A 13,857-nucleotide genomic window follows, 5' to 3' on the forward strand; every position below is an offset into this window, starting at 1 on the left:
CTGTGTGTTGAGTTATTTTGGAGGGGACAGCAAATTTACACTGTTATACAATCTGTACACTCACTACTTTACATTGTAGCAAGGTATAATTTCTTCAGTGTTGTCACATAAAAAGATATAACATTTTTACAAAAATTTGAGGGGTGTACTCACTTTTGTGAGATACTGTACATAGTAAATAAGCATAACAAATCACATATTATTGACCAGATAGTCAGTCAAAAACAAATCATAGCAACTTGGAGATGACATATTGAGTTATCGGACAATTGTCCTTAGTAAAGAATCGCTTGAAAAGCAGCATGGTGAGGTAGTTTGGGAGTGGATGAAATAAAACCATCTAAAAAAAAAAAAAAAAAAAAAAAAAATATTCTCAGGGAATAGACGCAGGAACCCCCTCCTTTTTGAATCACCCCTTGTCTCTGCCCCCTACACACCTCTGAGCACAGACCTTAGGTTCCACCCCCTACCCACCTCCCAGTACCCTCCCTTCCAGAGAATACAGAACCAAGTAATTTGTATAGAATTTGACACTGATAACAAGAAGAGCAATAAAATAGATCCCCTGCAGCCAACAACAATAGACAACCCCCATTCAATAACATACCCCCACTAGCAATAATAGATCTCCCAACCACCAGCACACCAGCAACAATAAACCCCTCCCTCAACAGTAGATCCCTTCCAGCAATAAGTAACCCCCCTCCCACAACAATAGATCCTCCACCAGCAACACTAAATCCCCCAGCAGCCAGCATCAGTAGTCCCTCCAGCATACTATAGTTTCCCTCGCCATTACATAAATTCTGTGCTGAGGTGTTACCGCTGAAAAAAAGCTGTAATATATATTATATATATATATATATATATATATATATATATATATATATATATATATATATATATATATATATATATGTTTATTTATTTATTTATTAAATAAACATTCTCTTTCTAGTACTCCAAAAGGCCTGGATTTAAGCCCTGGCATAGCTCCATCACTAGCAAACATGTGCTTGCTATCCATGCTTAAGCAAGTTACGGATACAGAAAGAATCCACGTGCAGATAGTGTTAAAATGTTAGACACGCAGCCTTAGGACTTGTCAAATACAAAGTCCTCCCTGAAAGGCAACATGAGAAAGTTGTGGCAAAAAAAAAAAAAAGTGGCTTTGCAGATATCCTATCCAAAACGGACAGCAAAATATACAAAGTACAGAGTTATCCAGAAACGTGTATTCAATGCAGCAGAAGTGGTAGACCTAGATAGGCTTTGCTAAGCTGAAATGTCATTGGTATCATTCACCCCTCGTTTTATTCTCCATAGTAATATATGGTGAATCAAGCAAGGGCTAACAGCTCTACTCTTCTACTGAACAAGGTCGGCAGTGGGGTAGGAGTAATTTTGGATTTTTACTCTTAATCGGAGATCAGTTTTGAACAATTAGACTGCTGTGAAGTACCTAGCTTTAGTTCTCTTGACACAACTGAAGTGTTACCAGCGCTAAAACAGGTTAGAGTTTGTTGGGATAAAGCATGCACAAGCCGCTAATTAATTCCTAATATTTCACACATCCAGGGGAAAAACTACACAAATTCCATGACATCTTAAGCAGAATAGCATTTGCATCAAGTTATTCATTCCTAACCAACCACTTATTTGAGGAAGATGATGTCATTTAAGGATCAACAGTGTTTGGCTGATAGGAGCATGTTGTCAAGCAGAATATAATTCATAGGTCATGTGACTTCATTGTGGCTTTGCTCATTAATCTTGTAGTAGAAGTCTACATATGTTCTCAACTGCTCAATTCCCATGTGCCACCCGCTTACTTATTACACATAAAACATGCAGGAAGAAAAAAAATTAATTCTTCCATATACGCAGCACAGGGGTCTGCTAAAGGCCAAACAGGGCACAAGTTTTCCACAATCCCAAACTGAAATAGAAAAAGTGATGTTAACAATGCAGATCTTGTTCAGAGAGGTGACTTAAGGGCATAGACAAATACCAAAAGCACAACTCATCCTTCTGACTCAATGATTAAAAAGCTCAATTTAGGTTAAGGATAAGATCAGGATGGTAAATGGGACAAAGTTTTATTCAGCATCACATTACTTGCACTGAGTGTCTGAAACACAATGGGGTAGATATACTGAAACTGGAGAGTGCAAAATCTGGTGCAGCTCTGCATAGAAACCAATCAGCTTCCAGTCTTTTTGAACAAGCTGAAGTTAGAAGCTGATTGGCTACCATGTACAGTGCCTTGCAAAAGTATTCACCCCTTGGCTTTTTACCTATTTTGTTACATTACAGCCTTTAGTTCAATTTTTTAAAATCTGAATTATATGTGATGGATCCGAACACAATAGTCTAAGTTAGTGTAAAAGTAAAATCAGAAAAATATATAAAAAACTGATAAATGGCACATGCATATGTATTCACCACCTTTGTTATAAAGCACATAAAAAGCTCTGGTGCAACCAATTACCTTCAGAAGCCACATAATTAGTGAAATGATGTCCACCTGTGTTCCACCTAAGTGTCACATGATCTGTCATTACATATTCACACCTTTTTGAAAGGCCCCAGAGGCTGCAACACCTAAGCAAGAGGCAGCACTAACCAAACACTGCCATGAAGACCAAGGAACTCTCCAAACAAGTAAGGGACAATGTTGTTGAGAAGTACAAGTCAAGGTTAGGTTATAAAAAAAAAAAAAAATATCCAAATCTTTGATGATCCCTAGGAGCACCATCAAAATTTATCATAACCATAAGGAAATAACATGGCACAACAGCAAACTTGCCAAGAGACGGCGGCACACAAAAACTCACGGACCGGGCAAGGGGCAAGGAGGGCATTGGAGAGGCAGCACAGAGACATAAGGTAATCCTGGAGGAGCTGCAGAGTTGCACAGTAGAGACTGAAGTATCTGTACATAGGACGACAATAAGCCGTATGGTCCATAGAGTTGCCAGAAGAAAGCCATTACTTTCAGCAAAAAACAAAATGGCCCGTTTTGAGTTTGCGAAAAGGCATGTGGAAGACTCCCAAAATGTATGAAGGAAGGTGCTCTGGTCTGACGAGACTAAAATTGAACTTTTTGGCCAAAGAAAATGCTATGTCTGGCGCAAACCCAACACATCACATCACCCAAAGAACACCATCCCCACAGTGAAACATGGTGGTGGCAGCATCATGCTGTGGGGATGTTTTCCAGAAGTCGGACTGGGAAACTGGTCAGGGTTGAGGGAAAGATAGATGGTGCTAAATACAGGGATATTCTTGAGCAAAACCTGTACCACTCTGTGTGTAATTTGAGGCCAGGACGGAGGTTCACCTTCCAGCAGGACAATGACCCCAAACACACTGCTAAAGCAACACTTGAGTGGTTTAAGGAGAAACATGTAAATGTGTTGGAATGGCCTAGTCAAAGCCCAGACCTCAATCCAATAGAAAATCTGTGGTCAGACTTAAAGATTGCTGTTCGCAAGCGCAAACCATCCAACTTGAAGGAGCTGGAGCCGTTTTGCAAGGAGGAAAGGGCAAAACTCCCAGTGGTAAGATGTGGCAAGCTCAGAGACTTATCCAAAGCGACTTGGAGCTGTGATAGCTGCAAAATGTGCTCTACAAAGTATTGACTTTAGGGGGGTGAATAGTTATGCACATTGACTTTTTCTGTTGTGTTGTCCTATTTGTTTGCTTCACAAAAAAAAAAAAAAAAAAACTCATCTTCAAAGTTGTGGGCATGTTCTGTAAATTAAATGATGCAAATCCTCAAACAATCCATGTTAATTCCACATTGTGAGGCAACAAAACACGAAAAATGCCGGGGGGGGGGGTGTGTGAATACTTTTGCAAGGCACTTTACCTCTGCATCAGATTTTGCATTTTCCAGTTTTCGTAAAATAACCCCAATGTTTTACTCAAAGCACGATTGTAAAATGTTAAGGTACCAATAAAGAGAGGATATTTGGAAATAAATTGTCTGACAAGGTTTCATCGGTGGGCACCTTCAGAAAAAACACCCTGTGCTAGGTTTTTGACTGCCATGAAAAGCTAAAGCTTGCAATGTTTACCTTCACCCCTCGCCTCCTCCCTGTACGACACCCATGACTAACGGGTCCTTGGAAAATATGGATAATTCCTTTTAGAGGCCACAATTGGTTACCCAGTTACTAAAAGTGCTGCAGGAGGTTTTTATTAGCTACAGAGCAAGTGGGCACATTTATAGACCCACCAGTAAGAAGACACCTAAGAGGATGGCACTCTTCTTTAACGTCTTAGGCTGGCCTTGCTATACATTATGCCTCCCTGCATTGTTCAGCAGAAACCAAAGCCTCACACAGCAGAAATTCAAGAAATGTGGTTATCAGCAATAAGCTTGGAATGCACATGGAATGTGCAGAGCTATTCAGATGGATTCTAACCACAGACAATAGACATAGAAATTAAAAAAAAAAAAAAAAAGACAGCTGTGAAAACATACCTACATAAAGTGAATTTGTCTGAGGCTTCCTGTAGATACCAAAGGAACAGAATATTTCAGTAACCAAATAGCCAAAGTTTTGATGGCGGGATAATGAAAACAATTTCACCAATAATGTAGCGTAGGCTATATAGTGGCCTGACTCCTTTTTAACATATATACAAAAACAAAGGGTTTAATCCTAACAAAGTTCTTGATATTTTTTAATTTTTTTTGCAGTGTGCATGAGCCCTAATGGTTCCTTTTGTAAAGTGACCACTTTTCACCCAGTGACTGCAGTCCTATTTTAAGATTTGTGATTTGCAATAAATAAACCCTTAGGCAAAAAAAAAAAAAGTCAGCTAAAGCTAGAAGTAGAAACAAAAGCCTTAGATCAACAGATGACATCTTCACTCAAACTTACAGGAAACAGGAACCCTGGACAGAGACTTTCCTACATGTGTAAACACCTGGCAACATAAGACACGCTATACCTCATTTCCTGAGTGTAGCTCTCAGAACACAACAAACTGGCCCAACTAAAACTCTACTAGAGTTTCTAAACGATAAAACAGTTTAGATATTTAAATATAACCCATTAGTCTTTGCGTCCTTGACACCTACTCTGGAAATAGCACTATTATCCATTAGGGGTGTTGAATATAAATCGGCGCATCGTTATTCAGCCTTGCTCGATACTACATCAATGCAGAGATCAGCTGAATCGGGATGTGCTCTGACATCACATCTTGGTGGGGGCATGGAGGTAACCACCCCCCCCGAATGGCCACTCTGCAGTCTGGTCACATATTTGTGGTGTCTGAGGAAAGGGGGTGAGGGGCCCCAGGATGGTTGGTGGAGGATGTTAAGGCCCGTGGGTGGCAGGGCGAGGGAGGAGGAGAGGGCCCGTGGGTGGCAGGGAGGAGGAGAGGGCCCGTGGGTGGCAGGGAGGAGGAGAGGGCCCGTGGGTAGCAGGGAGGAGGAGAGGGCCCGTGGGTGGCAGGGAGGAGGAGAGGGCCCGTGGGTGGCATGGAGGAGGAGATGGCCGGCGGGTCGCCATTTGGAGAAGGTCCCTGGGTGACCATTTGGAGAAGGAAAAAGCAGCTGGGTGGCCAATTGGAGAAGGAGAGGGCCCCTGGGTGGCCAATTGGAGAAGTAGAGGGCCCCTGGGTGGCCAATTGGAGAAGGAGAGGGCCCCTGGGTGGCCAATTGGAGAAGGAGAGGGCCCCTGGGTGGCCAATTGGAGAAGGAGAGGGCCCCTGGGTGGCCAATTGGAGAAGACATGTGGGTACATCTGGATTAGATCTGTAGAATGTTCAGAACAACTTTTTGACCATTGCTCTTTACAACACTACTTCAGCTCAGACACATTTGTAGAATGCCTGTTGTGAACGGCTCTCTTGAGGTCATTTCACAGCAGCTCTATGGGGTTAAGGTCTGGACTCTGACTGGGCCACTCCAAAAGGCACATTTTCTTTTTTAAAGCCAGTTTGTGGTGGACTTAGTTTGATGCCTAGAGTTATTGTCCCGCTGCATCATTTCAGCTTCAGCTGGCAGACAGCCACTCTGACGTTATGTAGGATATTTTGGTGAACTTGGGAATTCATTTTCCCCTTGACGATGGCAAGGGGTCGATGCCCTGAGGCAGCACAGCAAGTCCAAATCATAATGTTCCCCCATACTTCACCACTGGGATGATGTTTTGATGTTGGCAAGCTGTGCCTTTTGCACCATACATAGTGCAGAGTGATCTTCCCTAACAATTCAACTTTTGTTTCATCAGTCCACAAACATTTTCCCAGTAGCATTGGGGACTTACCCAGGTGCTCTTTGGCAAGCTTTAGGCACGCAGCAATGTTTTTTTTTTTTTTTTTAAAGCAGTTCCAGTGAGGTATTCAAGCCTTTAGCTGTTCTTCATGGGTTCTTCTTTATCTCACTGAGGATTCTGCATTGTGCCTTGGGAGTCGTCTTGGCTGGTCGCCCACTTTTACAAAGAGTAGCCACAGAACTAAATTGTCTCCATTTATGGACAAATTTGTCTGTCAACTGATAAATGCCTAAACATTCTGAGATTGCTTTGTATTCCTTTCCAGCCTTATGCAGATCAACTATTCCTTTCTCGTATGTCTTCACAGAGATCCTTTTTGAAAGGCATGGTTCACATCAGCTGATGCTTCTTATGAACAGCAATCTTAAAATGTCTGTCTTACTGAGGTAAAGCACACCTCCAAACCCATTTCATCAATTGGACTCCAGGTGTACTGATTAGCTTTCATTGAAGTATTTAGTCTATGGATTTGGTTACTTTTTCCTTTACCAATGTGAATGTTAAATGGGTGTGTACAACAAAGACATGAGAAATTATAATTGTTTGTGTATTATCAGCCTAAGTACATTGTGTTTGTTTATTGTAACTTAAAGGAGGATCAGATCACATTTTTTGACAAATTACTGCAGCAAGTCAGTTAATTTCAGGGGGTTCACATACTTGTTCTTGCAACTGTAAAATGAGACAACAGTTATCTGAACTGGCCATTGTTGGACATATTGGGTAACAATCCTAACACACAGAACACTTTAATGCTGGAAAAACAGAATACGGCAATTTAAGCAAATAAGACTCCCTCTCCCCCAAAGTTAAAAATGCTGCTAGCACGTAGTGGCACCACACATCTCCTGAAATGCACCTCAAAATGTATTCCTTTTACAAAAGTAATATTTTAGGTCAAACTAAAACAATCTTTTAAATAAACCTACCAGAGAAAAACAAACTAGGATTAAAGAGGGAGTCCACCTGAAAAAAAAAATTGTTAAAAGCCAGCAGCTACAAATACGTTGCGGCTTCACTTCCCGGTTCCCTACTGCGCATGCACGAGTCGCGCTGCGCATCCTAAGTGGTCCCCACTATCTCCTGGGACCTGTGCGTTTCCCAGGAGACAGCGGGGGGGGATGCGGGAGGGGGCGTGACTCCCGCAGGAGTCTATTCCCGGAAGTGGGTGCAGATACCTGTCTAATACAGGTATCTGCACCCCCCTCCCCCCTGAAAGGTGCCAATTGTGGCACCGGAGGGGGGGAGGAATCAGGTGAGCGGAAGTACCACTTTTGGGTGGAACTCCACTTTAACTACATTTTAGATGAGGCGAATATGTAGTGGCTGGGCTTTAAGTCCTACCCACCCTGCTGCGTACAGTTAGGTCCATATAAATTTTGACACAGGCACAATTTTCATACTTTTGGCTCTGTATGCCACCAGAATTAAAATTAAACAATTCAAAATTTGAAGTGCAGTGCAGCTTTAATTCCAAGGGTTGAACAGAATTGTCAAGTACAAATTTTAGGAACTGCAACCATTTTTATACACATTCTCCCCCCCCCCCCCCCCCCCATTTTCAGGGGCTCAAATGTAATTGGACAAATGAAAATAATAAAATAAAATGTTCATTTTTTTATATTTTGTTGAGAATCCTTTACTGGCAATGACTGCCTGAAGTCTAGAACCCATGGACATTACCAAAGACTGGGTTTCCTCCTTTCTGATGCTTTGTCAGGCTCTAACTGCAGCGGTCTTCAGTTGTTTTGTTTGTGGCTCTGTCTGTCTATAGTTTTGCCTTCAGCAAGTGAAATGCATGCCTTATTGGGTTGAGATCAGGTGATTGACTCGGCCATTGCAGAATATTCCACTTTTCCTTCAAAAGCTCCTGGGTTGCTTTTGCAGTGTGTTTTGGATCATTGTCCATCCGTACTGCGAAGCACCATCCAATCCACTTTGTTGCATTTGGCTGAATCTGGGCTGACAGTATGTCTCTAAACACTGAAGAATTCATCCGCTGCTTCATTCTTCTGTCACATCATTAATAAACACCAATAACCCAGTGCCACTGGAATCCATGCATACCCATGCCATCACACTGCCTCCCTCATGTTTTACAGATGACGTTGTGTGCTTTGGATCATGAGCTGTTCCAAGCCTTCTCCACACCTTTTTCTTCCCGTCATTCTGGTACAGATTAATCTTTGTTTCATCCATCCAAAGAATGCCTTTCCAGAACTGGTCTGGCTTTTTTTTAGATGTTTTTGTGGCAAAGTCTAATCTGGCTTTTCTATTCCTCAGGCTTATGAATGGTTTCACCTTGTAGTGAACCCTCTGTATTTTCTCTTGTGATTGTAGACTTTAACAATGATACGCCCACCTCCTGGAGAGTGTCCTTCACTTGTATGGATGTTGTGAATGGGTTTTTATTTACCATAGAGAGGATCCTGTGATCATCCACCACTGTTGTCTTCCGTGGTTATCCAGGCCTTTTTATGTTGCAGAGTTCACCAGTGCGTTCTTCTTTCCTCAGAATGTCCCAAACTGTTGATTTGGCAACTCCTAATGTTGCTGCTCTCTCTGATGGATGTTTAATTTTTGAAGCCTTACAATGGCCTGTTACACTTGCATGGACAGCTCCTTTGAACGCATGATGTAGGTTCACAGCAATAGATTCCAATTTCAAATACCACATTTAGAATCAACTCCAGACCTTTTACCTGCTTAATTGATGAAGAAATAACAAAAGTAGCCCACACCTAGCCATGAAGCAGTTTCTGATTCAATTGTTCAATTACTTTTGGTCCCTTGAAAAAAAAAGGGGGGGGGGGGGGGGTTAGTCTTAAGAGCTGTAATGCCTAAACCCTTCCACCGATTTGGATGTACATACCCTCAAATTAAACCTCAGAGTGCACTTTCAGCCCATATCCATTATATAACTATAGCTTGAATATGTTTTGGTAAATACCTGAAAAAAAAGCTAAAACTGTGCCTGTGTCCAAATATATATACCTAGCTGTATATTTACAGCGGTCGTAAAAGGGTTAAAGAAAAATTCGAGTAGGAAACATTATAAGCAGATCTTAATGGGAGTGCTGTCACCTTAAACAAGCATTACTCGATGCTTGTTTTAAGTCTGATATTGGCTTGTGTAAATGGACAGCACTCAAGTACTGCCTATAACATTATGCTGGAGCTGAATGGTGCTTTAAGAGCAAAAGTCCTAGAATACTGAGCTCCACTCCAGCAGTGCAACATCTGAGAGCTCCCTTGCTGCCACCAACATCTTCTCCCCAACTTCCTCCAGGTACGGGATCTTTGGCTGTCTTGACTGGCATGTGCATAGTAGTTAATTCATTCCAGCAAAATCGCACATTGAGCTGCGCAAATGTAGCTCCATGTATAAAAGATCGCAAAGGTAAATGGAAGAAAACTTTACTGCTCAAGAGACAGATCATGGTTCTTCTTTGATAAAATACCTTCCTGCTTACAATTTTATTTTTAGTATTCTACCCACCCCTACTGAATGGTATTGGTATGGCATGGTATTGGTGATCTAAGCACTGGAGTTACTCATTGTAATTGATATTTTGCACAATTTATTCCCATCAAAAGCGTAATATTTTATATATGTCAGACTACACCAATCCTTTATACCATAGAAAGCAAACAACCCAAGACAGGTTACATTTATAGTTTGTTTTTTACCTGCAATTTGTATGCCTACATTCAATTCTATAAAACAGAGTGCCTACTGCATTTTGACAGTGGCAGGCCTGTGGTAATGCAAAAACATGTTTCCATAAACCATTGTTTAGAGGAGATATAATGGACTGTGAGCTTTGATATAAGGAGGCTAGGGAAATGGCCAAAACAAGCAGCATGCTCATAACTTAGACCTCATGCACATGAGACGTTGTTAAACTCGCGTTCAGAGGCAGTTGGACACTTTTTTCAACTGCCCCTGAACCCATTCAATGTTATCCTATGTGTCCATGTACACAGTCTCGTTTATTGCCTTTTTTAGGCAGTTGCGTTTAACCTTGTTTTTCCAGAAGCAAAAAAATGGGTTCAGACGCAAAAGTTTTGCACATTTCAGACGCCAAACGTGGCTAAACGCGGGTACCGCGTTTAGAAGTGTTTTTAAGGGAACATTTTAAAACCCGACTTTGGGGCCCCATATCTCGGGGCCACTTGGTGCTATGAACCGCAAATTGGTGTGCAAACACAGTGGACCTAGCACTACAACATATTCAAATTTGGGGTTCCTAGCACCAAGTGGCCCCGAGATACAGGGCCCCAAATTCGGGTCACAAAATGTAATTCCCTGCTGCAGAAAAGTGCTTGACATTTTGCGACCCAAATTTGGGGCCCCATATCTTGGGGGCCACTTGGTGCTAGGAACTGCAAATTTGCAGACACTTCTAGACGCAAACGCGGTAAAATGCGGCTAAACGCGGCATGCAAACGCGGCATGCAAACGCGGCGAAACGTGTGTTTCTAAGCGCCGGTTTCAGCTTTTAAAAACTTGTTCAGCAGAGTTTGCACCAGTGTCTTGTGTGCATGAGGCCTTAACCAAATATATAATAAAAAAAAAATAAAAATAAAAAAACAGTTAAAATAGTGATGCCAGAGTGACCACTAGGGGAGTGGTTACACATGCCCTCTGTGTTGTCATTGACCGGTCACAACAGCATATTTTGCAAAGCAATCTCAGCAATTAGGCCTGGAAAAATATATTAGAATCTGTTCGCGAAAAGGGATGAAAAACATTCTGATGATCAGCAGATTAGAATACAGTGTTCCGGTGGATGAAAAAAAAAAAGAAAACTAACTATGGCTAGTCTAAAAGGTAAGCCGACAGACATAGAAAAAAAGGGGCTGAGCCATGCTGTGTGTATCAATACACACACACACACACACACACACAACCCGGCTTGGAAGCAAGCCCACAGGTAACCCCCTAGTAAGTGGCTTTACAATCAATCACTTTAAAAATAAAGGGGTTAGAAATTCTCTGGATAGTACTGCTGTCCGACTTGGAACATTTTCCCTTGGTTTTAATACTCATGACACCAGGACAAGAAATGAAGGAACAGGATTACAGTAAAAAAAACACAGATTGGGGAAAAAAAAAACAAAAACACAACTTTAACCAATTTCTGCCTGCGCTATAGCCGAAAGACTGCTACAGCATGGGCTTCCAGTGCCGGGATGGCGTCAATAGATGTCCTCCTGTGATTGCGCTGCTCGCAGGTGGCGCCCTCTGTGATTTGAGTCCTTTGGACTTGGCTACTCGCAGAACAAGGTAAAGGGCCAATCACAGCTACCCTTTACCACGTGACCAGCTGTCACCAATGATAGCTGATCACAGAAGTAAACAGAAGCCGATTATCGGCTTTTTTCTCCTCACGATCAGCGTGAGGAGCATAGAAGAAAGACATAAACCGGTTTCTGTTACAGGGACATAAGTCCCAATCTGTGCCCACTAGTGCAGCCTCAGCAATGCCACCCACCAGTGCAGCCTCAGCAATGCCACCCACCAGTGCAGCAGAGAGAAAGAGAGTGAGAGGCTGTGGAAGTATGTTCCGTTTGTTAGAAACTGTAAGAAACTGTTACAATGCAACTTGCTGCAGATTTTCTACAGTGTACAACCAGGTGGTTGTTTCTGCATGGCACCGATGGCACTGTGTGCATGGTGTAGCACACGCCAAGCTGAGGGAGCTCTATGTGAGTAATGATTTTAAGGCTCCGTTTCCACTAGTGCGACTTTGGACAGTCTTATCACAATTCACAACCTATTGTTTTCAATGGCAAACGTTCCCATATATGCGCCTTTGAAAATCAGCAACACTGAAAGGGTGCCTGCACTACTTGAAACTTGAAACTTTTGATGCAACTTTGAACCAGAGTGTAAAGTTGGATCAAAGCTGCACTCAATGTTGAGCTCTAAATCGCACAGCTTTGGAGTCGCACTAGAGGAAACATAGCCTAAGGCTAGAGTGTGACTTTGACCCAACTTTACAATCTGGATCAAAGTCGCATCAAAGTCACTGGTTTTCAAAGTCGCATAGATGGGAACGGGTGCCAATTAAATCAATGGGCTGTGACTTATGTGACTATGTTTCCAAAGTCGCATGACAAATCATACTTGTGGAAACAAATCCTTAGTCGACGTTTCCACTATTGCGACCCCAAAGTTGCATGACTTAAAGTCCAACTTTACACTCTCTGGATCAAAGTCACATCAAAGCATTGCAGGTACTTTTTTAAAGTCGCTGATTTTCAAAGTCTCATAGATGGGAACAGGTGCCATTGAAATCAATGGGCTGTGACTTGTCATGCAACTTTGTGTCCAGAGTCGCATGACAAGTCACACTAGTGGAAACAAAGCCTTAGTGTGGTTGCCTGTACTATGATCATTGTAGACTGTGAGCGGAGACCCCAGAGCACTTCTAGCTACACTGACCACCCCCACCCCCCCGGGGCCAGCTTCCTTCTCCTGTGCACCGCAATACTGTATATGTGCACTGCACCTCCCATCCCCCTGTGTACTGTGTGGATGGGGCTTTTTAATTCTTCATTTTGTCATGAATTGGGATGTAGGAGAGAACACTGGGCAGGAACCAACGATTAGCTCCTCCCATTCTGTATACGCCCACAGGCTACACAGGAACAGTGCCCCTTCCTGGAAGTGATCTCACTAGCTTTCAGTAACCACACCCACTGGCTGATTTTAGTCTCAAAAGGGAGTAGAATTGAAGTCATGTGACGGCACTGGATACTGCAAAATAAAAAAGGTAGAAAAACTGGGATTATTTCATTTTGAGACATGTAGCTCACATTAATGATTGCAGGGGAGAATGTAAGTGTTGGGGTGGACTTCCACTTTAAATACCACCAAAAGAAAGCTCCATCTGTGTAAAAAATAATGTATTTTTCGTTTGGGAACCACACTCCCTTACTCTATCCAAAATGAGAAAAAAAAAAAGTCTGCCTTTGGTTCTAATGTGTATTCCAAGGAGTGTGAATTATCTCATTACAAAGATGCACTGATACTTCTATATTTGGTAATTATTGTGAATTTGTTTCTTTTTTAAAAAATGAATGCAATATAAAAAACAAAAACAAAAAAAAAAAACAAAAAAAAAAAAAACACACAATTATCAAAATCATGCTATGAAACTGTGCGCTGTTTTTAAGAATCTTCAACACCAAAATGTGGCAGAACATGGAATACACATAATAGCGAAGTAGACACCACCTACCTCTGTAACATCCATGACTTTGATAGCTGCAAGTTGGCCTGTTTTGACATGGCGACCCTGAAAATTGTAGAAAGAGAAAAGATTAGTGCTGTATTCTTATAAAGCCATTGCATTTCTTATAAAAAAAAATATATATTCTGCACAACCAGAGTTAACTGCTAATATAGTATATTCCATGTAGACCAGAAAAACAAAAAACACAAACTGGGAAAATTACAGCCAAGTACTAGAAAATATCTATTGATGTCTGCATGGGGTTGCATTACTTCAGTTGCTCTTTGCAATTAAAATATAAAATTGAGAGTGCT

The 13,857-nt window shown here is 41.8% G+C and overlaps 1 protein-coding gene across 1 annotated transcript in view; it reads right to left on the reverse strand.

Moving 5' to 3' along the window:
- The window catches only part of MAP4K4 (mitogen-activated protein kinase kinase kinase kinase 4), a 131,921-nt gene extending 118,298 nt beyond the window's left edge, over window positions 1-13,623 (reverse strand). The window contains exon 1 of the mRNA XM_073614774.1: window positions 13,550-13,623. Within this exon, the coding sequence (XP_073470875.1) occupies window positions 13,550-13,564 (15 nt within the window). The 5' untranslated portion in view covers window positions 13,565-13,623. The remainder of the gene's footprint in view (window positions 1-13,549) is intronic.
- Between the last annotated feature and the right edge of the window lie 234 nt (window positions 13,624-13,857).

Source organism: Aquarana catesbeiana, linkage group LG02 (assembly GCF_042186555.1).
Source record: "Aquarana catesbeiana isolate 2022-GZ linkage group LG02, ASM4218655v1, whole genome shotgun sequence".
NCBI classification, from domain to species: Eukaryota; Metazoa; Chordata; class Amphibia; order Anura; family Ranidae; genus Aquarana; species Aquarana catesbeiana.